Source organism: Paramisgurnus dabryanus, chromosome 5 (genome assembly GCF_030506205.2).
Source record: "Paramisgurnus dabryanus chromosome 5, PD_genome_1.1, whole genome shotgun sequence".
Classification (NCBI taxonomy): domain Eukaryota; kingdom Metazoa; phylum Chordata; class Actinopteri; order Cypriniformes; family Cobitidae; genus Paramisgurnus; species Paramisgurnus dabryanus.
Window position 1 is genome coordinate 48,967,567 of NC_133341.1, and position 23,788 is coordinate 48,991,354.

At 37.1% G+C, this 23,788-nt stretch overlaps 1 protein-coding gene across 2 annotated transcripts in view; it reads left to right on the forward strand.

Moving 5' to 3' along the window:
• The window catches only part of skic3 (SKI3 subunit of superkiller complex), a 271,172-nt gene that overhangs the window by 85,040 nt on the left and 162,344 nt on the right, over nt 1-23,788 (forward strand). For both annotated transcript variants that reach the window (XM_065284603.1, XM_065284604.2), the window contains exons 27-32: nt 20-113; nt 2,596-2,673; nt 3,734-3,858; nt 5,034-5,157; nt 5,262-5,486; nt 17,177-17,249. In XM_065284603.1, the coding sequence (XP_065140675.1) occupies nt 20-113; nt 2,596-2,673; nt 3,734-3,858; nt 5,034-5,157; nt 5,262-5,486; nt 17,177-17,249 (719 nt within the window). The remainder of the gene's footprint in view (nt 1-19; nt 114-2,595; nt 2,674-3,733; nt 3,859-5,033; nt 5,158-5,261; nt 5,487-17,176; nt 17,250-23,788) is intronic.

The window sequence follows — 23,788 nt, forward strand, 5'->3', positions numbered from 1 at the left end:
GTACTCTCCATGTTTACAGAGAGAATTCAGGTGGACCCTGATGCCTTCATCATGCTTGGATACCTGAACACACACCTGCAGCTAAAGAATCAGGCCACTGAATCACATCACAGGTTTGAAAGCATGTTGCGTACATAAATTTGATATGTCAGTTTTTTGGAATGAGAGTTTGATTAATAATTAAAGTTTAAAATAAGGCCTGCTATATCTTTGTGCTTTTGATTTAAAAATGTATATTTGAATAACATATTAGTAGATAAATTGACTTAGGCATGAGTTGGAAGTGACAAATTTAAAGTTTCCACTTTCACGTTATGTAGTATTTAGCTGTGGGCTCACTATTTTTAAGTTAACAGGTCTCTGTTCACTGCAAAATTAAGAAAATAAACATGATGCGCATTCTGTTCTCTCTCCCTCAGTGAAGTCCTTTCAGAAACGCGTCGGAAAATTAACTGTAACTTAATGAATACAAACAAACAAAACATAAATATCTACATGATGCTTTGAATGTCTACTTTTAGTAAAATCGAAAACAAATATTCTCATTTTGTGTAAACTGTATGAGAAGGAGAGTTACTGTCTTTCTCCTTTTCCTCATTACCTGAAATGAGCTAAGATTGTCTTACCCTGCGCTACTGACAAGTAAAACAGCTCAGACGATTCATATGCATAGCTCACGTCCCATAGTCAATGCCTCAAATTTACTGTAGGTATGTAAACCTACTCACTGGTAACCATCTAACTGGTTCATGTAAGAAAACAAATGGCCTGTTGTTGTATTTTTAGTTTAGGTGTTGTACATTTACATTTGGGCATTTAGCAGATGCTTTTATCCAAAGCAAAAGGCAAATTTTCATTGGATTTTTATTCTTTATTATGTATACATGGAATTTTCTGGGTCATGATTTTTGCCTTGAAAGTAATGGAAAAGTCATGGAAATGAATTGGTAAAAATGTGTACAAAACCTGAAAATAGAAAGTCAAGGTAGGTGGAACATTTTCAGTTTATTTGGAAACAAACCCTATGCAAAAACTTAATAAACTAAGAAACTGATACACAACAGAACTGTAAACTTCATGTGGCTCATGTTACCATACAACTTTGTCCAAAAAGTGTGAATATGTTTTTTCACTTCATAGTTTTGTACTGATGAGAGGGATGCAGACCTGTAAGAGAGTTATTAACAGCTGTTAGCATAAATTGTCCACAGAAATACCACATAAGCTTACATACAGTACATAACTGATGGATAAATATCACTGATAGCACTACATTCAGAAAAACTATCATGTACATAAACTAAATTCAGAACATCTCAGATAAACATCTGCAGTAATGAGTTTTATGAAAAGTTGTTTTCAGATGATAGTTTTCAGATGCCCATTAACTGATCATCTAGCTTCTGTTTTAACAATGTTTTAATGCGTTTCTGTAAGCGCGTATGAACTTTAAAAACACATCGCATATGGCACAGTGCAGCCTTACTGAAAGTTGCCATGAAGGATACGAAAGTGAATTACTGTGTTTAACACTGTACAGCATGTAACAGTTATCTGCCATTCCGTGAGTTCATGCATCCTCGTTTGTAAACAATCCGAAAGTTTTTCCAAAGCGTGCAGTCTGCTGAGGTCGCTTATGTAGGCTGTACAGCACAAGCCATAAGCATATTACATAATAGCAAATATAAATGAGGACTAATTACTTACTTTCTGGAATATATCCTCATCCAGTGCATCTTCCATTGTTCTTCGTCTTAGGTAACTTTAAGATAAACGCTTCTCTTCCTCAATGTCTGGACATAAATGAAGATATTCCTCGCGTGTGTATAAAATTTATCATCCAAACATGCCGTAAAGTCTTTAAATCTGATCAAACTTTACTTCTTCGGTTTGTTAATGTTTGAGCTGCTCATATGTCCATTACCATGTCAACTGCGGGTACTGCTTGTGGGGGTGACTGCATCAAAGATAATGAAGTCAGCCAGGAAAAACGGTTCTCTCTTGACTTCAATGCAGATTTTATAAACAGGCAATATTTGTTTTCGATTATAATTAGCTTGTTTAAAAGTAGACATATCAGGCTTTCTTTGGATATGTGTATCATGTTTGTGTGATGAGTATTCGCGGAGTTTCAGTTGATTTTTGTAACATGTTTTGAGAGACAGCTGGCAGAGACAGAAATGTCTGGATGCGCACCCTGTTTATTTTCTTTATTTGACAAAAACACAAAGATCTCTTGTTACTGTGAATGTACACAAATTAAAGAATACCCTTCACAGTTTCACATGATGACAAACACAATATGATTATTAATGATGGAGTATTTGAAGTTGATTCTGCTATGATAAGGAGAAAACATGTCAAAATGCGGCACCGCGTTTTTGGACCCCTGGAAGTTAAAGTGCATTTTGTATGCAAGTCAATCTTCACTAGCAAAGCAGTGAACATGGCCAATGTCAAAATTTAGCTAACATGGCCAATGTCAAAAATTAGCTAACATTTGTGACCCAAAAATAATGCACAATCATAAAATCTTTCTTTTCTTTTAAATGTAAAAAGCCATTTAAATTAGTATGTTTGTGTTGTTCTCTACAGAGCTGTAGAACTGCTTCAGGGACTCCCTTACACAGAAAAGCTCAGTTTTGCCCTGAGGTGTTATGGATGTGCCCTCAGGTAACAATCCCTCAGTTACACTGTGCACTTTTTTACGTTAAAGGGACACTTCACCCATTTGCATTAAGCTTTGTATAGTTAGAACCCCAGTCATGTTTTTGAATGGTCATGCAAAATTTTCTCAGTTGCTGCTGAGAAAGGAGAAAAACAGATTTCAGTGTTGCACTTCCTTCTTTCAATGATGTAAAAATCATCATTTTGCATCATTGAAAGAAGGAAGTCCAATACCTTTGTTGAGGGAATGAGACTACAAACACCCCATTTCTCTGTCAAATAGGCACCAAATTCAAAATGTATGTTACATTTTGACTACAAATATGACACACTTTTAATAAAGATTAATGTTTCTACGGGTGAAATGCTCCTTTAAGCTACAGTAGCAAGAAAAAGTGAATGTGAACCTTTTGGAATTTCATAGTTTTTCTGAATAAATTTTTCATAAAATGTGATCCAAGTGAATGGGATTGACAAACATAATGTGTCTAAAAATAATTACACAAAAAATCTGATCTTTCATGTCTTTATTGAGAACAACCAGAAAGAGCATAGTGCTTGTGGAACAAGTATTTGAACCCTTGAGTTAATGACCTCAAAAGAGTCTTGGCAAGATAATACAATATATATTTATAATTTAATATAAATTAGAGGTGTGGACTACAGCTATTTTGACTGATAAAAACGTTCAAACTTTTGAAGTTTGCTCTGCACAAGAAGAACACGCTTCTTCCTCAACGATGTGCAGGTCTGATCCACAGCTATAGGACATGCCTGGTTAAGGTTATTGCTGCCAATAACTGGTCAACCAGTTATTAATTCTAAGGGTTCACTTGAATTTTGAATTTTTGTCATTATTTTTAGACACGTTATGTTTGTCAAGACCCTTGACTTAGATGTAGATCAGATCAGTTTTTATAACAGATTAAATCAGAAAACCATGAAATTCCAAAAGGTTCACATACTTTTTTTGGCACTGTATGATGAAATTATCAGAGTTTATAATGGCAAGTAATGGACAACTGCATGTAATATTCTTTTGTTGATTTTATAATGTTCCTGTTAGCAATAATGGCCAGTATGAAGAAGCAATGCATATTTATTCCTCCACACCAATGGAGGTGCTGCACGATGTCATCGGGCTAGCACTCGCTTGCTTTAGAACTGGTCGCCTGCCAGAGAGCATTTTGGGTGAGTAGTCATTACAATTTCATGCTTTTTGAATGATGCCCCTGTTACACAGGACTTTTCATTCCACCAACTTTCATTCATACACATACACATGCAAATGCGGCAGACTGAAAAGCTTATGCAACAAAAGCACTTTTTGGCCAAGGTAGGTGACACATGTCCAAAACAACCAGGAAAAACACTGAAAAAGACAGATCATCATTTAGCCTTTGGAATACCAGGCCAGATCAATCATGTAATGATTATTTTCACCAGCAGAGAAAGATGCAAGCTACACTAATTGCTTGGTTGCGTGCCACTGCTTTAGCGATGAAGAATTTACGACAAGACATTAAAAAGCGTTATCAAGTTATCATCAATCAAGTTATTGTAAGATATGACAAGAGCCAAAGTTATGGGAGGTTAAGTAATAAATGAAGTTGAACAATGAAGTGAACTGATCACAGCATTGTACTGAGTATTTGTTCTGTGTAAATATGTTTAAATTTTGCATGAAATCAGCTGAAGTAGTACCTTAGAAGTAACATTGCTAAGGTATGTGATATCTCTGCATTGTATAAAAGAAAAAAAAAGGATTTAGATTTCAGAAGTCATTCAATTAATTGAATATGGATCCCACAACGATAAAAAGATGAAAACATAAAAAAAGATTTTGTCCCCGCAAATGAGATTTTAATGATATGTTGACCATTGAACTATGTAATGTACCCAGTTTTCATTTAATAATCTGGTCACTTTGTTTTTGGCGCAATTTCAAATTCAAGTTTGAAAACTCTTATTTGCAAAACTGGATCATGCGAATACGTGACTAATAGATGACCTATACCTCACAGCATGGCCTTTTCTGTTGGAGGAAAAATAACAGTGTTGCACAATACTATTTTGTACAATAATAACAAAACAAAAAAATAATAATAATGCAAGAACATTTGAAATTCATGATGCATAAGAAAACACAATACTTTAGTGCATGATCTATCTGGTTGCTGATTGTATACACAGGGGTCTGCATTGAAATTTTGCATGCCAAAAGAAAGTGTGACGAGTTGTACTGTATTGGTGATATCTCTAATTAAAAAAGTACTCACAGTGTCTTAAACCAAACACTCATACTGCTGTGTATTTTTTTTAGACATGTATTTTTTTTACATTTGTTTTTATGTGCACATTTACAGCGTATGAAAAAGCCCTTGCAGTGGCTTCTACAGAGAGGGAAAAGGCGTATATATACAGCGCACTTGCTTTGATACAGCATCGACTGGATAGCCTGGTTAATGCCAAAACTTTGCTCTTTAAGTGGTGAGCCAAGAACCATCAAGTATAAAGCTATTTCATATAAAAAACATTCCCAGCTTTATTTTTCTATGTAAACCATTTTCTGATTTACACTTCTTTGTTTGTAGCTCAATGCTGAAAGTGCCTGTCCCAGAGAGCCTGCAGAGTCTGTGTGCTCTTGGTTTAGTTCATGGGGACCTAACCCTGGCAAGTGCTACACTTGCTGAGTTGTTAAAGATGGGAGAACCTATTGGTGGTGCTGTAGAGGAATGCTGTCTGCTCATCTGCACCCTGCTGGCCTTGCAAGGCAAATATAATGGAGTACACAGAGAGGCTGCTAGGGCTATTCACAGGTATGGTTCGTGCATAATATCTAGTGGTACACTGTCTCCTAATCAGGTTTAACCTTTAAAAGCTACCAGTGACTAATTTGATCACTTATGGTTAGGGCTGGGTATCGAGTTTTATACTTTTTTAGGCACTGACAGAATTTCCTCGATACCATTTAAGTATCACTTTTTTTCCCCAATTGGTACCAAATTTCAATACCCAAGGGTTAATCTAGTCAATATGTATTCAAATTGAGGAGACGCCACAAGATCTGACCAGAAAGTAGACTGCTCTGTATGCAAAAGCACTATGACTGGGACAATGATAGGTAAGGCTAACATTGCAAATAAACAAAAACAAAATCAGCTAACTTATAGTGGTACATGCTTGTGTATAGTTAAGTATAAATTAACGTTTTTGTTCGCAGTGACTTATTAGTCCAATAAACTGGAACGTGATTAACTTTTGATATTGTTTAGATGAATGGCTATAGATACCTAGCTAAATTGTTGCTAAAATGCTCTAAGACTTACAGTTACTCATCGTAAATTGGTAACACTTTGCAATTAGGTTGTATTAGTAAACATATTAGTAAATGCATTAACTAACACAAACAAACAATAATTAATATAGTTTTCAGCACATATTAATTCTTGGTAATGTTAGTTAATGCCAATACAGTTCATCAGGGGCGCAATGAACAGTTTCAAGGGGGGTATGCGAGACAGAATTTTGGGCCCCTTTCTTTAGATGATTGTTTGATTTTCATACTATAATGTGTAGCTTTAGAAAATTACTCAATTGAGTGCGTTTATTTAATTTTACATGTCGCATTTGCACCTAAAAATAAATGCATGAAGCGAAAAAAAAAGTTTTAGGCTATTCGAAAAACGAATACCATTTTAATCTGGAATTGCAAAAAACATTTACATGACTGATTTTAAAGAGATCACTAAAAGAAGAATAATGCATGGAGATGCATTTCTGAATCTATGGAAATCTATGGAAGGCACTTTGAAAGTCACGGCAGTCAAGTTTTCTGTGCGGTTTTAGAAGCGAAATGTGTACATTTATGTTTAGCCTATAATAGTTCATTCTTCAGAGTTCAATTCAATTCATATTGATGATCTTTATAGTCCATTTAGTCCATTTAAAAATGTTCTTACGAACCGATTGTATTCATCAGAAAACACCACTTATATTCTCTTTATGTCGTTGTTCTCTGTGCGTGTGGTATGTGTTTCCCGCAACCCCCACACGCGTCCTCCGCTCATGACAAAAAGCGTGGTCGGCAAAAGTTTTAAAAATTAATATGACGTAGATTTTTTTTTAAAGTGTGTGCCTCGCCCACGCACGCCCTTAGCCAGTGACACAGAAATTGCAAAAAGCACAATCGGCTAAAGTTTTAAATATGACGTTGATTTTCAGTCAAAAGCATGCCGCAAACATCAAATGTGCTGCTGATGGGCATTTACTTTCTGTTTTTTGAAAAGCGATAAAAGTGATATACTCCCTAATATGATTTTGCACATCCAACAACAACTATATTATTACAAAAATAATACTGCATGTTTTGGCATTTGATAGCATATTGCCAGGGCCGGCCCTGGGCATAGGCGGAATAGGCAAATGCTAAGGGCGCCGCCGACCCCTTGGGGCGTCCGTGCGCCCAAATTATTATTTTTTTAATATATGTATATAAACATTTTACTATAAATATTTAATTCTGCACAAGAAAACAGCAGTTATTAATGAATTATTAGTAGCATAGTATCTCGGAAGATCGTGCTTGTTAAATAGCTCTATACTGCACTGAAGCGGCAGTTTAAAATATAAACCCAGAATTCAGCGAACGTCAAGACAAAGAAAACGGAAACAACAATCAGACCGAGATGCAGAATTTACATAATGTTACACAGACCATGTTTAAATTTCAATGTTTCTGGACAGAAATACCAACTTGTTCACTTTGTTTGGTATTAATAAGTGCTGGCCGCGGTGCTGAAGACGCGCTCGGACGGAGTACTGGTGGCACATGCACAGATATTTACGTGCAAGCCATTGGAAACTATTATTCGTTATTATATAATTATTATTCGTTATTTTACTTTATTACTTTCACTTAAGAAGAGTTCTGCACTTTTTATTTCAACATTTCTCTTTATATAAATTCTATTTTGTACTTAAATCTATAATTTCGTTACTAACCCAACGAACTCATCTGCGCTTTCCGATAGGTTGCACGTAAGGGGAAAAGTATAGCTTTCTTCCACTTGAGAAGAGTTGTGCATTTTTAAACTTTTAAAAAATATGCCTCTTTACCAAAAACATTTTTTTCTTCTATTTAAAATCTATAGTTTCGTTATTTTACTAACCCAACTAATGACTCGTCCGCTTTCCAATAGATTATGCAATATCTGTGCATAAGTGCCACCAGTACTCCGTCAGAGCGGGTCTTTTGTTCAGCACCGCGGGGAGCAGCCAGCACTCCAATGCGCAGCTTGTTAATACCAAACAAAGTGAACAAGTTGGTATTTCTGTCCAGAAACATTGAAATTTAAACATGGTCCGTGTAACATTATGTAAATCCTGCGTCTCGGTCTGATTGTTGTTTCCGCTTTGTTGTTCTTGACGTTCGCTAAATTCTGGGTTTGTATTTTAAACTGCCGCTTCAGTGCAGTATAGCCACAGTATGCGTGCGTGCGTGTGTGTTTGTGTTTGTTTCCAAAATATTTTCAAAATAAAGAAAAAAGACAAAGCTGTGCAGTTTGTGTTTCTGTATAAGTTTATGAGCAAAATGATTGGAACACAATTGTGATTCTGTGATTCTAAAGGATCACCAGGTGAAATCTTGCCTAGTGCAGCAAATTGGCCAGGGCCGGCCCTGCATATTGCAGTAGTTTATATATACGTAATGATGCACGGTGTTCTTTTTAATGTTCTTTTTCTTTAATATTCACAACACTTATCAACAAAAGATTCATTAAAATTAAGAGACTAATTATATTAAACGAAATTTATTTTAAGCAAACATTTGAAGCAAACAAAACTTAAATTAAACTCGAAAATTATGTCTTATGATTCACTCTATTTTTACCGTCATATTAGCCTTTAATCCATTACAACGCCCAATATATAGCGTTTAAAATTACAGTCTTAATAATCGAAATAAATTGAAACAAAACAGTAACAACATTACAACAATATTTTAACAAAACAATACTTAAACATAAATATAGAACAGACATTCTCTATTCGGATACATGTTAAAACAATCTGATATAGCGTTTATAATAGCTGCACTAAGGGCTAAACCTCCGTTGCAAACCTGAATAAAAATGAATCACTTTCACTTTGAAAATGATGCGCTGTCACATTAAAACCAGCTCTTAGTCATTTAAAATTTAACTCAATTACAATGGCTAAGACAATTCTCCTATTTCATGTTTATTTAATAAAGAGTCCACAATTGCAGAAAATAATATTTTTAACTATGCCTATTAAGTAATTGTCCGTCTTAGAAATGCAGTGGCCTATTTTTCAGCAGGCGCTATCCTAATATTTCCCTAAATAAAGGCCTTGCTGTCCTTTTGTTTTAACACAAATATTTTTATTTTTCATGAAACATTTTACGGTTTACGGATCAGCATGAGCGCTTTTTGTGGCATGTGAGATCTTACCTTGAAATGCCAAACAGTAGGGCTTTCGACTGTTTGTGGTAACTTAAAAGGATTGCATCCCTGATCCCAAACCAAAATGTTGCCTACCCACCCATATCCATACCTGCACAATCAAATTAAAACCAACAGAACCGCCAAATATGTAATTGCATCTACTAGGTCATGCTTGCACGCTGTTTTAAAAAGTGTCTTAATTTTACTTATCACAAAGTCATTTACATTAGTTTTATATTCATTTACTTTACATTTTACTATGGTGTTAATAATTAAACGTGTACAACAAAAAAAAATGGAAAAGTGATGACGGTGGGGCCCCCTAGCGTACTCATGGGCCCATATGCCTTGCATACTCTGCACCCCCCCAACGGCGCCCCTGCAGTTCATGTTAGTTCATGGTGAATTAACTAATGTTAAGTTACAATGCTTGATTTTATAAATGTATTAGTTAATGCCGAAATTAAATTCTTTGTAAAGTCAATCTTAAAAATTGTTTCTGCACACATTATAAATGTTGGAAATGTATTGCTGAAACACAGTTCTGAATAACAGAGTTAGATCATTAAAGTTTTCACCATTTCTGTGTTTAGAATTATTTGGGCAGGGTTAAAGCATTGGCTCAATGATGCACTTGAGGCTCTGTGCATGGCCTCTACACAATTGTGAGCATCCAATCAGGTTGTAGATGTTTTTGAAAGTTGAGAGAGACAACAGCTTTCCCGCTAGTGGTATGGTTTTAGCGCCGACAGCAGACACTGCTTGAGAGCAGAAAATGCTGCATATTTTTTCACGACATTGATAACCAACATTTTAGCATTTAAATTTGGTTGGGTGGTTGAAAAAACATTTTTTCTGTGGTTTGACAAATTTAGAACATATTTAATATCTGACCTTACAGGGACTTTAAAGGGAACATTTAAAATGTCCGCCCAAAAAAAAATCAATTCATACTCCACACTCCAAACAGACGGGGGCAGTATACCTCCAGAAAGTGAGTTGGTCTATTTTAATTTAGCAGCTGCAAATTTAGCAGCATATATCAAGTTTGATTTACATTAGCAACTAAGTTATCATTAGTCACAAAAAAACATTCGGTCTCATTAAAATTGCAATGTTTTCCGCTACGTTTTGTGCGTCCATTTGGTGTTCATTATCATCGAAGACATTTCAAGCTTCTTAGCTAATGTTACATTTTAGCATCAGCTTGGTAGATAACGGGTGAAAACCGGATTGGATCCGTGGGTAGAGCTAACTATTAAACGCTAACAGCTAAGGATGCGCGATAATTTGCATGCGATAGTCATTGCGCTTCTCGTCAGTGAAGCCGGTTTCTTGATTAAAAGTGAATCCCCATCAGCTGCTTTCAGATGGAGCCACATTTACTGCACAAAGCCGTAGTTCATGTACAAGCTGAGCATAGGTTATCGCAATGCCTATTATAAGTGAACTTCTAGCGAAATACTAACAGCAACTTACTTACCAATCGAAAAGAAATATTATCATTTCGGAGTCGAACCTCATTTCTTTCATGTCCATTAGTTGTCTCCAGCGATGAAAAGCAGTGCCAGTATTTACTCTGGTTCGGTTACTTTATTTATCATATTTTATTTGTGATTCCGAGCGCGTTGTTCCCTGCAGCAAATGTTTGTGGTAGTGGTAAATGTCTCTTGCTTTAGCCATTCTTCCGCTCTCTTCCCTGAACTGAAATACGTCCGAAACCCCTATTGCAAGGCAGGAAGGCATCAAGGCATGTCCGAATCCATGGCTGTCCGAATTGCATTTCTCTGAGCTGCCTTCATGCCTCTTAAGTCAACAAGTCAGCTGCCTTAGTTTTCGGACGCAGCGGTAGTAGTAGAGGGCTGTACTCCCACACATGCGACTTATTCGTGTATTGCAGTTTGGCTGGCGGTTATGTGCGTGGCCCGCATACCGCCTCCCATGGTCGAAACTGGTATTACAACACCAGTCGGGCTGTAGCTAGTAATTTAGCATGCTAATTCAGATTGATATTTCTGCAGCACTATACCTTGTCATTTTTTTATGACATGTTAACAAATACAACCTTATTGTAAAGTGTCACTGTGTCAATCCATTCACACTGCCCAAAAAAAATAAAATAATAATATTGATATCAGTCAGTATTGGGTTGTCTGTCTCCTGAAAAGCAGACATGTTATTTAACTCTTTCCCCGCCAATGACGAGATATCTCGTCAATCTGCAATATCGCTGTAATCCACCAGGTGGCTCTTCCGCAACTTATAAAAACGTCAATCAATACGGAAGTATTGCCCTAGGGCAAACAGCTGTATGTCCGTGTATGTTTTAAAGATCGCTCTGCATCTGATCTCTATCAAAAGTCCTTCACAAAAATGGAATTATCTCAGCTTTTTGCTCAAAATTTGGTGTTTTTGATGAAACCTACACATATTTGAGAGGTGATAAAAACGGAACACATGAAGGTAGGATAAAACGGATTTTTTGTTTGAAAGCAGAGGGTCTGTTCTTTTAATTCATATATTTTATGTTTATATATTTAAAAAGGAGCATTTTCTGGAAGGCATTAAACTTTTGTGAAAATCATGAAAAATGCTGGCGTTGAAAGAGTTAAACATCTTTAGTATGCAGCCGGGAGCTTTGAATTATGAATTGAAACCATTCATTTTTAACATAGAGTATGTTAAAAAGTAGACAAATATTTGAGCTTATGTGTAAAATAATCTTGTTAAATCTGATTTCATAAAATTGGTATCAAAAAAGTATTGTTCAAGAACTTGAAGGTAGTGGTACTGGAATAAAAATTAACGATACCCAGCCCTACTTGAGTTTTAATTCGACCTATTCTCCTCAAACACAAATTTCGACTGTTTACAATACTGCCTCAACTTCAGTTGTCACTGTAAAACCTTCTGATCAGAGTTGCCAAGTCCCCTTATATTATGTGGTGTTGGGCTTCTTCTGTTCAGTCATTTTAAAAAGGTCACAGGTTTTATTATTACAGTTGGTTTTATTATTACAGTTGCATGCAAAAGTTTAGGTACCCCTGACAATTTCCATGATTTTTATTTATAAATATTTGGATGTTTGGATCAGAAATTTAATTTTGATATATCAAATCACTGAAGGACACAGTAATATTTCAGAAGTGAAATGAGGTTTATTGGATTAACAAAAAATGTGCAATATGCCAGAGATGGGGACTCGAGTTTGAGACAGGGACTCGAGTTTGAGACTCGGACTCGAGTGCGACTTAAGTCGCACACACAGTGACTTCAGACTCGACTTGAGACTCGTTCTCAAAGACTTCAGAATCGACTCGGACTCGAGCCGCGGGACTCGTGAACAATGTAATTTTCAGTGGCGGAGCCAGAGGGCTAATTGGGGTGGCAATTGCCACCCCAGACGAAGTCCTTGCCACCCCTGTTGCCACCCCGCTGAAAACATTGCACTGTTTGATTTTTACGAACATTTCTCAAATCTCCCAGCGGACGTGAATGCGCTGCTATACTTGCTTGTTCGACTTCATGCGGCGCCGCAAGAACCGACAGCTGGTGACGTCAAAGTTCCACGAGAGCGACTTAAAAGCAAACTCCTCCGTATGATTTCGTGAATTGCTCTCGCGGTACTTTGACATAATCCGGCTGTCGATTCTTGAGGTGCCGCTTGAAGTTGAACAAGCCTATTGGTTAAGCTGACACGCAGCTCCTTCGTGCTCCAAAACATAATGTGGCAGCACACAGGATCAATGAAGAGCGTTTTGCTGGTATGTACGGTTTTTATTGGTATTAAATTAAACATAGTACTGTTTTAACGGGAAGTAAGGGAGACGCTGCACTGTAGTGCTTAGCATTAATACTTATTAATAATTAATAAAACATGTCGTTAGCAAATGTTCAGCAACAATCACAGACATTAGGTAGGCTTATTCATATTGGCACGTGTAATGCAGCATATTTAAATTAATAAAACCACCGTGGAGATAGTACAGGGATGTAACAGCGCGCTTTTCGGTGCCTCACGCTTTTTTCACGTCAGTTTGGGTGACTTGGGTCTGAGAGGGTTGGATTATAATTTCACAAAGTCATCTGAAGCCATTCCATAGCTTAATGTGAGGGACAGAAGTCTATTTAAATTATTACATTAAAGTCTACGGAAACTCGTTCCCTCCTCCCTTAACATAACATGTTTAGCAATAGCATAGCAATAGCATAGCAATTTTTCTTGTGTTGTCAAATAGGCTAGACCTCAATATACTCAGATTTTGTCGTAATGTATTTCTTTAGTATGTGTATTATTAGTAACGGTGTACTTATGGTAAATAAAAACAAGCAAATTGTTCCAAATTTTGGTTTCTTCATGAGGTGTGTGACCAAGTTTTCCTTTAGGGACAGCAGAATGAAGAGAAAAAACAATATTACCAACTTCTTTCTAAAGAAGCAAAAGTCAGGTGCATGCAAATCAGGGCCAAACAGATCCCAGTTGTTCTATTTTTGCTGTATACTTAATACATATAGGCTATAATTGTGTACATTTAGGAAAATAAACAACTTTAATTTAATCTATATAGATTTTGTGGAAAATAATTTATTTTTAGTGTAATTGAACACTTTGTATATTGACCCCCCAAAATAATACCTTGCCACCCCAGTTTTAAAAGTCTAGCTCCGCCACTGTTTATTTTTAGGAAACGTCTGATGAGCTCGCTGTTATTCCCCTCCCTCCGTTACCTACAACCTGCCCACGACATAACACGTGACGTAGCTTATCTGCTCCGTGGGCGGCCACACATTAGCAAATATACATGTTAACTGCACCGGCCGCTGCTGTGCCATTCATCGGAAGCTTTGACGGACCCGCGGTTCAGCTCGCATGCGATTCGCGGATTAATATGCAATTTAAATGGGGTAAGTTTATCATTAACGTGTTTCTAAGGCTTGCAAATGTTTAAATGGTTAAACAATTTAACCGCAAAAAGGTGCTAAAGTGAGCAGATTTCTGTGCGCACATGCAGTTAAATGTGTCTGGTCCAGCTCCAGTCAGGTCCAGAGTTGCGCTACTTTGTGCCATACTGTAGTCCATTAACACACATTTGCTGAATAGAGCAATGAAAAACAACGTAAAGTTTTTATGTGAAGTGACTGTTTATGCTGCATCTTCTTCCTGAAGCGCTGTTTGGATTCACCCTCTGCCTGTGTGTGAGCACGCATTTAAGTGCCCTTAGTAGTGCACATGGAGAGAAGTGTTTCAAAAAGTAAGCCAACATAAAATCTTTCTGTTCTTAAAAGGGCACATACACACAAAATGATCTCACATTATTATTTTTCTAATAAAAAACTTAATGTGCAACTTTGTTCTTTTTTATAAATGTTTGTAATTTCTAGGGATGCACCGAATCCTAGATTTTTTTTCCACCGAACCCTAGGCTTGCACTACACTGGTCGACGTCACGCGGTCGTTGATTACACACATCGGGTGCTGATGTGGAGATAAGCTTTTTCTTCCGGTGAGCCTTTGGGGCAGTTCACACTTCGCGGATGCGAGCGTATTGCACCGCATCGCTTTCATTATCCATAGGCTTATGGTAATTGTCAAAATAGTTTTTCCCACTTGTCATCCTGGAATAATGTTGCCTATCCTTTTTTTACAGTTAAAATTAAATAAAATGAATAATACACTGCTGTGGACGTTGTTTACTTCATTATTGTGTTTTACTGTGTTAATGGAATAAGGATGCAAATAGGATTCGGTTTCGGATTCGGCCGAATCTTAAACAGTGGATTCGGTATTCGGCCGAACCCAAAAAATCTGGATTCGGTGCATCCCTAGTAATTTCTTTATTTGTTATTAGAGTTTTATCTGTTACAACGAGACTTGAGACTTGACTTGGACTCGGGCTCAGAGACTTGTGAGCATCTCTGCAATATGCATCAAAACAAAATTACACAGGTGCATAAATTTGGACACCTTTGTCATTTTGTTGATTTGAATACCTGTAACTACTTAATTGGAACACACAACTCTCCTTTGAAAAGTGGCAACATGGAAGCCTCAAAACAACTCTCAAACGACCTCAAAACAAAGATTGTTCAACATTATGGTTTAGGGGAAGGCTACAAAAAGTTATTGCAGATATATAAGCTGTCAGTGTCCACTGTGAGGAACGTAGTGAGGAAATGGAAGACCACAGGCACAGTTCTTAAGGCAAGAAGTGGCAGGCCACGTAAAATATTGGAGAGACAAAGGCGAAGGATGGTGAGAACGGTCAAAAACAGCCCACAGACCACCTACAAAGACCTGCACCATCAACTTGCTGCAGATAGTGTCACTGTGTATTGTTTTAAAACAATTCAGCGCACTTTGATGCAAAAGAAGCCTTTTCTGCACACATGCCACAAACTGAATTGCTTGAGGTATGCAAATGCACATTTGGACAAGCCAGCTTGATGAGTTATTTGGTCATAACAAGGGGAGTTCCAAGAAAAACACTTGCTACCCACAGAAAAATTTGGTGGAGGTACCATCACGCTGTGGGGCTGTTTGGCCAGTGCCGGTACTGGGAATCTTGTTGTGGGCTCAGAACACACGTCTACACTATCACTGCCACTCTGTGCTCCATTGCTGAAGAAAAACACGCCCCCTCCTCATTAACAGGTTAGACATGCATGTAGGAATAAGTAAATGTAAATATAAATATACACAAAAAACAAATAAATATATAAATGTGGAAATTAATTAGTGGAAATAAAAAATGTGGAAATAAATACATTAATGTGTGAAAGAAATCATAATTAAAATAAAGTTGCAATGCTCAGGGGCACCAGTAAGGGGTGGCAGTAAGGCTAAATCTAAGGGCCCATGCACTTTTTGGGGCCTCAAAGATAATTTTTTATTAGTAACAGTAATAGTAGTGTAGTAGTAGAAATTATAACTTTATTGGAAAGTTACCAATAAAACAAAGTTATGGCCTGTTTCTGCATTTCCTGCAAAATTCCCCCATTTCACTCCATTGTTTCATCCAGTCTTACGTAGCCTCAAGACTAAAGTCAGCCAATCGCGGAGTGAGATCAGTTAGCAAACTATGCTAGCAGACTTTTTGCTAATTATGCCTCGCTCTCACCTGCTCTTCCCCATGAAGTTTCCCCAATCTTCTCCCAGTTGAAGAATGTGGTAGTCAGTATGTCACTGAGACTCTGCCTGTGAAAGCTAGACTAAAGTCTCAAATTTAAATGTGCATATGCATTACTGAAGCATCTCAGTTTGTTAGCATGCTAGCATACTCATACACATACAAGCCTCGCTCTCACCCACTTTTCCCTATGAAGTTTTCCCAATCTTCTCCCAGTTGAAGATGGTAGTTAGTATGTCACTGAGACTCTGCCTGTGGAAACTAGGCTAAAGTGTTACATTTAAATGTGAAATAAAGCATCACAGTTCGATTTCAAGCATTTATTTCATTATGATTTCAAACGCTGACATTACAGTACATTACTTGGTCAATATTATGTTGAATGAAAACATTAATTATCATTAAAACATGAAGTTACGGATAATTGACTATGACAGGATTTTTAGAAGTGATAAAGTCTCGCAACATGATTACTGTACCTTAATTCTTTATTGATAGTAAACCCACATTATACTCAGATTTACAGATTCATAGTACATTTATTTCATGCTTTAGTTGACTTTTGGAACATTATAGGCCAGTGTCTCTCCTTCCATGTATTGCTAAGACACTCAAGCATGTGGTTTATGACCAGCTCTCCTCATATCTCTCAAAGAACAACCTCTCTGGACAGCAACCAGTCTGGCTTCAAAAGCGGTCACTCAACAGAAACTGTGCTTCTTTCTGTCATTGAAGCACTGAGACTGTCAAAAGCAGCTTTTAAGTTATTAGTTCTCATCCTATTGTACCTGTCTGCTACTTTTGACTCAGGGCTCGGATGAAATGATGTCATTAATTCTTCTTGATGATGTCATCCTTCTTTTCTTGATTTTCTTATATTTCACTTTTTCCAATTGATTGCTTGTATTATAGGAACCCAGGAAATTCATCGCTCTGGGCTCTTCTCTCCAGACTGGTTCCACAGTACTGTCCCAACAAGGCTGATGTGAGTATTCTTGAGATACAGTATTTTAAAATACCCCCCCCCCCCCAAATGTCATAGCCAAACTAAAATAGATACAGTTTATGAAACATTTGCACTAAAAGCATAAGTTTGGTCTCATTTGAAAGCAGACACTTGTAAGTTTACACTGCAAAAAATGATGTGTTAATTTTTTACACATTGTGTGTGTCATGACATTTAAGGCGTTATTTCATGTTAAAATAAATGAAAGGGCCAACACAAGTTGTGTTAAAAACAGTGATAGGAGTAACGGGTTACAAAGTAATTCCGTTACTGTAATTCCACTACTTTTAGCGGTAATAAATAATAAATTTTTTGGATATGTGTACGTAAATTAATTGTTAATTCTGGTGTTATTTGCAATGTTTATGTTTTAATTGGGCTGGATATAAGAAATTTATGAAAACACGTTAAGTGTTAATGACACGGGTATAAATAAAGTTTTTGACATTACTACACGGTCAGCGTTACTTCTCTGAATACGTTTAGATAACTTGTAAAAATAGCATGATTACAAAACCAGCAAATTATTGCATTCACATATGGTACAAAGCATGATTATTTATTTAGATTTCAGAATGAGCACGTTTGTGATAAATACTGAATATCCTGCGGTCTGTCCGCTGATCTGATAACTAATGAAGATGAATGTATAACACTTACTGTTTAAAAAGCAAAATTATAAACTTATAGTAAATAACTATGTACGTGCTTAGGACGTTTGCATTGTAATAATGTACAGAGAGACTTCAGATATAAAAACGGAGACTAGTAAATTGATTTTTGGTTTTATCAATCAAATCTGATAATGTCCTCTGATTTAATAGAATGTTTGGGCATACCAATATGGCGGCAATAAGGTCCCATATTTCAAGGCTTTTTAGGGTTATGTTTTAGGTTATGATGTCCTTAAGAATATATATTTACAGTTTAAGTGCCAAAAACAATCTCTATATATTTTTTACATCTCCTCTTTCAGGAGCCCTGCTAAGAACAGGTCGTTTTGACCTGTAATAAGTAATATTCATGAGCCTCTCTTCTGATAGGCCTGTTGTTTTAAAAGTAAAAAACGCAGTTGAAATAATGTTACCCATGGAAGTACACTAAGTGTTAGTTTCTGTACACTAAATGTTTGGTTAGTAAACCAACAGACAGTGAGACTAAGAGATTTTAACCTTACCATGTTTTACTCCATAAACAAACAGACACCAACAGGGCTTGTGTCTGTAACTTAAGAATACAAACAACGTCTGATTTCCAACAGATATTCTATCAAAACGGTGGCTACCAAAGACTTTAACGTTACAAAACAACACGTAAGCATCTAGTTAACAACACTTTAAAAATTGCATAACTGTTAACAAAATATAATTTGAGTTCTCTGGCTCCATAATATAACTTAAAAGTAAGGACTGCATGATAAATTGCATATGATTGTCTCGTGCACCTCTTCAATACAGCCAGTTCATTGATTAGTAGTAAATCACCATCAGCTGCTTTCAAAAGTGGCCACCTGCAGCCGGTTCTGAAAGCAGGTGATGCCTCTTTACTACTAATCAACAAGATGCGCGTGACAATCGCGCACAAGTTATCATGCAGCCCTACTTAAAATGTGTTTACTTATGGGTTGTGGATTTGAGGTCGGATCCAACAAAGTAAGGACTGCAACATCTTGGCTTAGATTCCTGGAGAAACCAGCATTGAACTGCCACCCTGAAGCAGTCAATTGCGAAATGTTTAGAACAGATGGCTAAAGTCGAACTAATTGTTGAGGAATTTCTGAATAAATGAACATTAGCCATTGTTCTCGTATATTTATGTGTTTCAGAAGCCTGTGCAATGATTTAGTTTCCTGACATCCATAGATTGAACAGCATTTTTTCACATGGTTTGATACTCCTTAGGGGTTTGTTTGGCAAAAAGTGGGTGGGACAGTGGACAGGGCTCGGGGTGAAGACTGAAGGCGGTGACTGTGTTTTGGTGACATAGCAACTTTACGGAAGTACAAACAAACCGTTTTAACTCACAGCTACTTCAAGCAGGCTGTGTGCATTTGACTCTTAAAGGACTGTTTTGAAATGTATATGGTACTTACATAGCCCCTAGACCTCAGTTATCATGAAAAAAGCCACAAAATTTCAGATTTGACAATATGGGACCTTTAAATATTACCCCCCCCCAGTAAACATATCAAATTGAATCGGTATTTCTCCAAATATGCATACTTTGAATTAAAAGCCCCCAATGGATGTTGTTTTGTCGAGTGCTTTCATGACGATCATGCAGGAGTATTTTTTCCATGGGTGTGACTGAGGGTCATATTTCAAATTAAAGGTATGCATTTAATTTTTTATTTTCATAACTAAATAAAATTAAGACATTACTGTAACTATAGGTTTGTTTTCAATACGGTTCACTTTGCATTGCGTCAGTTTGTTGACGCTATGGGGGAAACTCCTGTTTACTTCATGATTGAAGCCGATTGGTTAACGTCTGTAAAAAATACAGACCAAATGGTGTTCGAACTAGAGGTCTTCTCGGGTCCAAAGAAATGTAACTAACCCGAAATGACCCGAATCACTTTATACCCGAACACAACCGGCATAAATAATTTTTTTAAAAAGAAAGACCCAACCCGAGACAAACCCGAGAAAATTAGGCCTCGTTTACACTGTCAGTGAAATGTGACCCAATTCCGATTTTTTGCTTATATGTGACACAGATCGGATGTGTTCTATGGCAGTGTAAACACGAAAAAAACGCATACATTCGGAAATTTTGAGATCCGTTTCAGGCCTCATATGTGGAAATAAATCAGATATAAATCAGGTATGTGCCTATGTGACTGCAGTGTAAACAGGCAGATTGGATTTTCTGAGGCATTACGTTCCGTACATCATTAAAACTGCGACAATTTAGTACTTCCCTGCGGTTGGAAAAAATTGATAATGACACCAGCATGGCACCTGATTATTATACAGAATTATACTGCACTCGGTGTAAATAATTTCCTGACTCACAACATTCACGTAAATGTGAAAGTCGTAAAGCTTTGAAAATACATAGGATTCAAGTTGCATTTCTCCCCTTAACTTTTTATATTGATGTAGTTTTATATAGATGAAAAAAGCAAACCAATCATTTCTTTAAAAAAATCTAAGGATCTCTAGATCTATTTATGTTATAAGGCAGGTAAAATGTTTTCTGTCTAATCGTTTTTGTTAAACCTTCTCCTTTATATAAGCGAGTCATTTCAGTAATTTATTGTTGTTCTGTTATAATAAAATAATAATAAAGAAATACTAAGCATTCCGTAGTAATGGAAAATTATGTCTTTCATTTATTTGTGTTAGAACGCAGATACCATCCTTCGAATTTGTTTTAATAATAAACAAGCTGCTTAGCGAGTTTGTCATTGTACTGTTTTATTGATTTTGAGTTTTTCGTTAAGAATAATAATAAACAAACATTTTAAAAAATATTTTTATTCAAGAAATGGAATATTTAATAATAACTTTAAAAACAAAAGTAGTCTAGTAATGAACGTCTTTGCCAAATATATTTTCGTTTAAAATATGCGGTGTGTTTAATAAGTTCAGAGGGTGAAAAAATCTCTACCTGCACATCCCTAATAATACAAATACAACACACATTTGTAAAAACGTAAGTCTCAGTGATATTTTTACATTCTTACTTAAAATAAAAATGTGGAAAGTGAGATCAGAGAAGCGCGTGAATGCTGCAATTACACTTGCTTTGAAGGCAGTTTATTTTACCAGAGAAAGCTAATATGGTAACATTGCTTCAGAAGAATTGCTGAAACCTATATGTTTACTGATGTTTTTATTAGTACTACTCCATCTGTTTTATCGGCCTTTGAGATGGGACGCGCAGTCAAGCTCATGCGAAAAGCGAGGTGAATTCCACATGGCATTTTAGCACCCTTGAAGGGCACTTCAGGAAGGGGATGTCACACAGTCGAGTCGATCCAAAGAAACAGAAACTGACATGTGTATTTCATTGCTCTATGCGCAAAGTGTATTTGAATTGGCCACACTATGAGACAATTGTGCATCTTTCTCTAGAGTTTATACATCAAGTGTTCTGATCTTCGAAGGGAATAGGGATGACTATTTTCTATTGAAATACGCCCTTTATCTTTTTGTGAGCGGTAGCTGCGTAGGCTTTAACCAATCATTGAACAGATCATTAACAACTAATCATAGAACATTTTACTGACCTTAAAGTGTTTGAAAGATTGTTTTGGAATTGCGTTTAATTCACACATTAAAAATCTCATACATAAATATAATTAAGAAATCAAGAATGCAGGGTTTTAAATGTGATGCGGCTTTAAGCAAAACATTAAAAAAATACACAGAAGAATTTTCGTTGTGTTTTATTTATCCATCTTGATATGTGGCGCAAGAAATCAAGCATCGCGTTAGTTCAGGCATGCCACGTCAGTCAAGCATGCATCAGCTGATAATCAGCTGTTCATGACGCGCACCAATCATCCACGACATTCGTAACAACCGACCTTTTAAATTCCCATTCATTGAGCCGCTTTCTAGCGCATTGCTCCTGTCGCTGCTGCTGCTGCCATTCAAAATCCCTCCTCCAACCCCGACTCCACCTGTTGTTCGTTTGTACCAATTTAACGCTATCTTCATTCGTCCCTCTCTCTCTCTCTCCCCCTCTCTATTTTTTTTAACTATTTATTTTTATTTATTATTATTATTTTACACTTTTTTTATTTTATTTTATCGAACTTGTAAGTTTGCACATTAATACTATGTATGATTAGCCTATTTGTTGTTCTGTTCTATGGGGGGTCTATTTTATTTTCTAGCCGCTGCTCTCCAGGCTCTGTCTATGCATGCGCATGGACAGGCGAGTGAAATCTTCGCCCAGAACAGAACCATACCGCCAACACTAACTGTATGCATATAATTTAATAAATATTTATTTGACAAAGTGGTCCTGACTGAACACTATTCAATATGCGCAATGTTTCAGATGTATGTCAAGTGTAAACGCATGAATCGGATATGGGTCACAATTGAAAGAACGTGTAAATGCACAGTAAAAAAAATCGGATATAGGCATCAAATCAGAATAGGGCATCAAGATTTGCAGTGTAAATGAGGCCTTAGAGAGTTGGACCCGAACCAGTGGCATTTTTTTAACCCGACTGAACCAGAATGTAAACGGCACAGACGTGTGTGCAGTCTGCAGCCCCGCACGCAGCAGTCAGACAGAAAGAAACCCCGCTTGTCTCGCATTCCTATACAGGGAGGCTGCAGACCTGGAGCAAGATATACGGCCCAGGCAGTTTTACATCCCTGTTGTTCCTGGTGCGTCCAGTACGTATACGGCAAAACAACACATTTAAATAAACAGTAAAAATTTTACGTATTGTCCATTGAAATATAAACAGTGATAAACAGTGTAATTAACCAGACCAAATCTTAAAATATATGAAGAGTTTGGTTCCAAAACACAATAAATCCATTTTAACAAATTTCTGTAAAAACGTGTTTTTTATACAAAGTTCAAGTGTTCGAATTAACATGTAATCGATAGGAAATGAGATAAAGCATATTTGGCGTGCTGTCCGAGGAGAGGGCTCCGAGCTCTGACTTTTAGCCCGAACCCAGGGTACTCCCCTAAAATGCCACTTAAATGACGGACAGCAGCCAGAAAAACATCCCCAAAAAGTGTAAGCGTGAAGACTTATGGAAAGTGGTGGGAAAACTAGTGGTTTGACTGTGAGGGCTCTCGCGGCATCCGACGGGGGCATTGTCTAAGATGCTTGCAGCATCGGACGGGAAAGCCCCGCCGGCAGTCAAACGGGGAGTGCATTCGCAAACTAAAATGAGGTGGGGTTTTAAACAAGTTAAGGCAAAGTGACTGGGAGGCCGCCAACTGGTCCAACAGGCTTTGATTGAGATGCTGGCAGAATCGAACGGGCATCTCCACATGTAGTGGGGAAATGCTGGTGAGGACGGCCAGAAATGTAAACAGTAAAACGAGACATTTGAATTAGGCATTTGACCGGGAGACCCTCGCAGCATCCGACGGGGGCTTTGGGTGAGGTGCTCACGGCATCGGACGGGTAGGTCCTGCCTGAGTCAAGCAGGAATGCTTGACGATAAGATAAAAAAAAGCAACCGGGAGACCCTCGCAGCATGGGAGCTTGAGCGAAGATGCTCTCTGCATCGGATGGGTAGGTCCCGCCTGCAGTCAAACGGAAATGCTTGAGTATAGCTTAAGCTTTAAAACGCAAAAAAAGTTGCCGTCCGTAATTTAGTAGCGGATTATATGATTGGATGGGGTTCGGTAAATTGAAAATAGAAGTGTCCCCTCTTAAATTGGAAAGTCTTACTTTGTTTAATGAAAAAATTAGTTTGTATCAAGGTTTTAAAACCTATAGCTGATGTAGGTTTGCCAAAGATTCGTTTATAAAAAATGCCACTTGGAAGCATGAATGGCTTAACTGTGTTTTGAATAAATGAGAT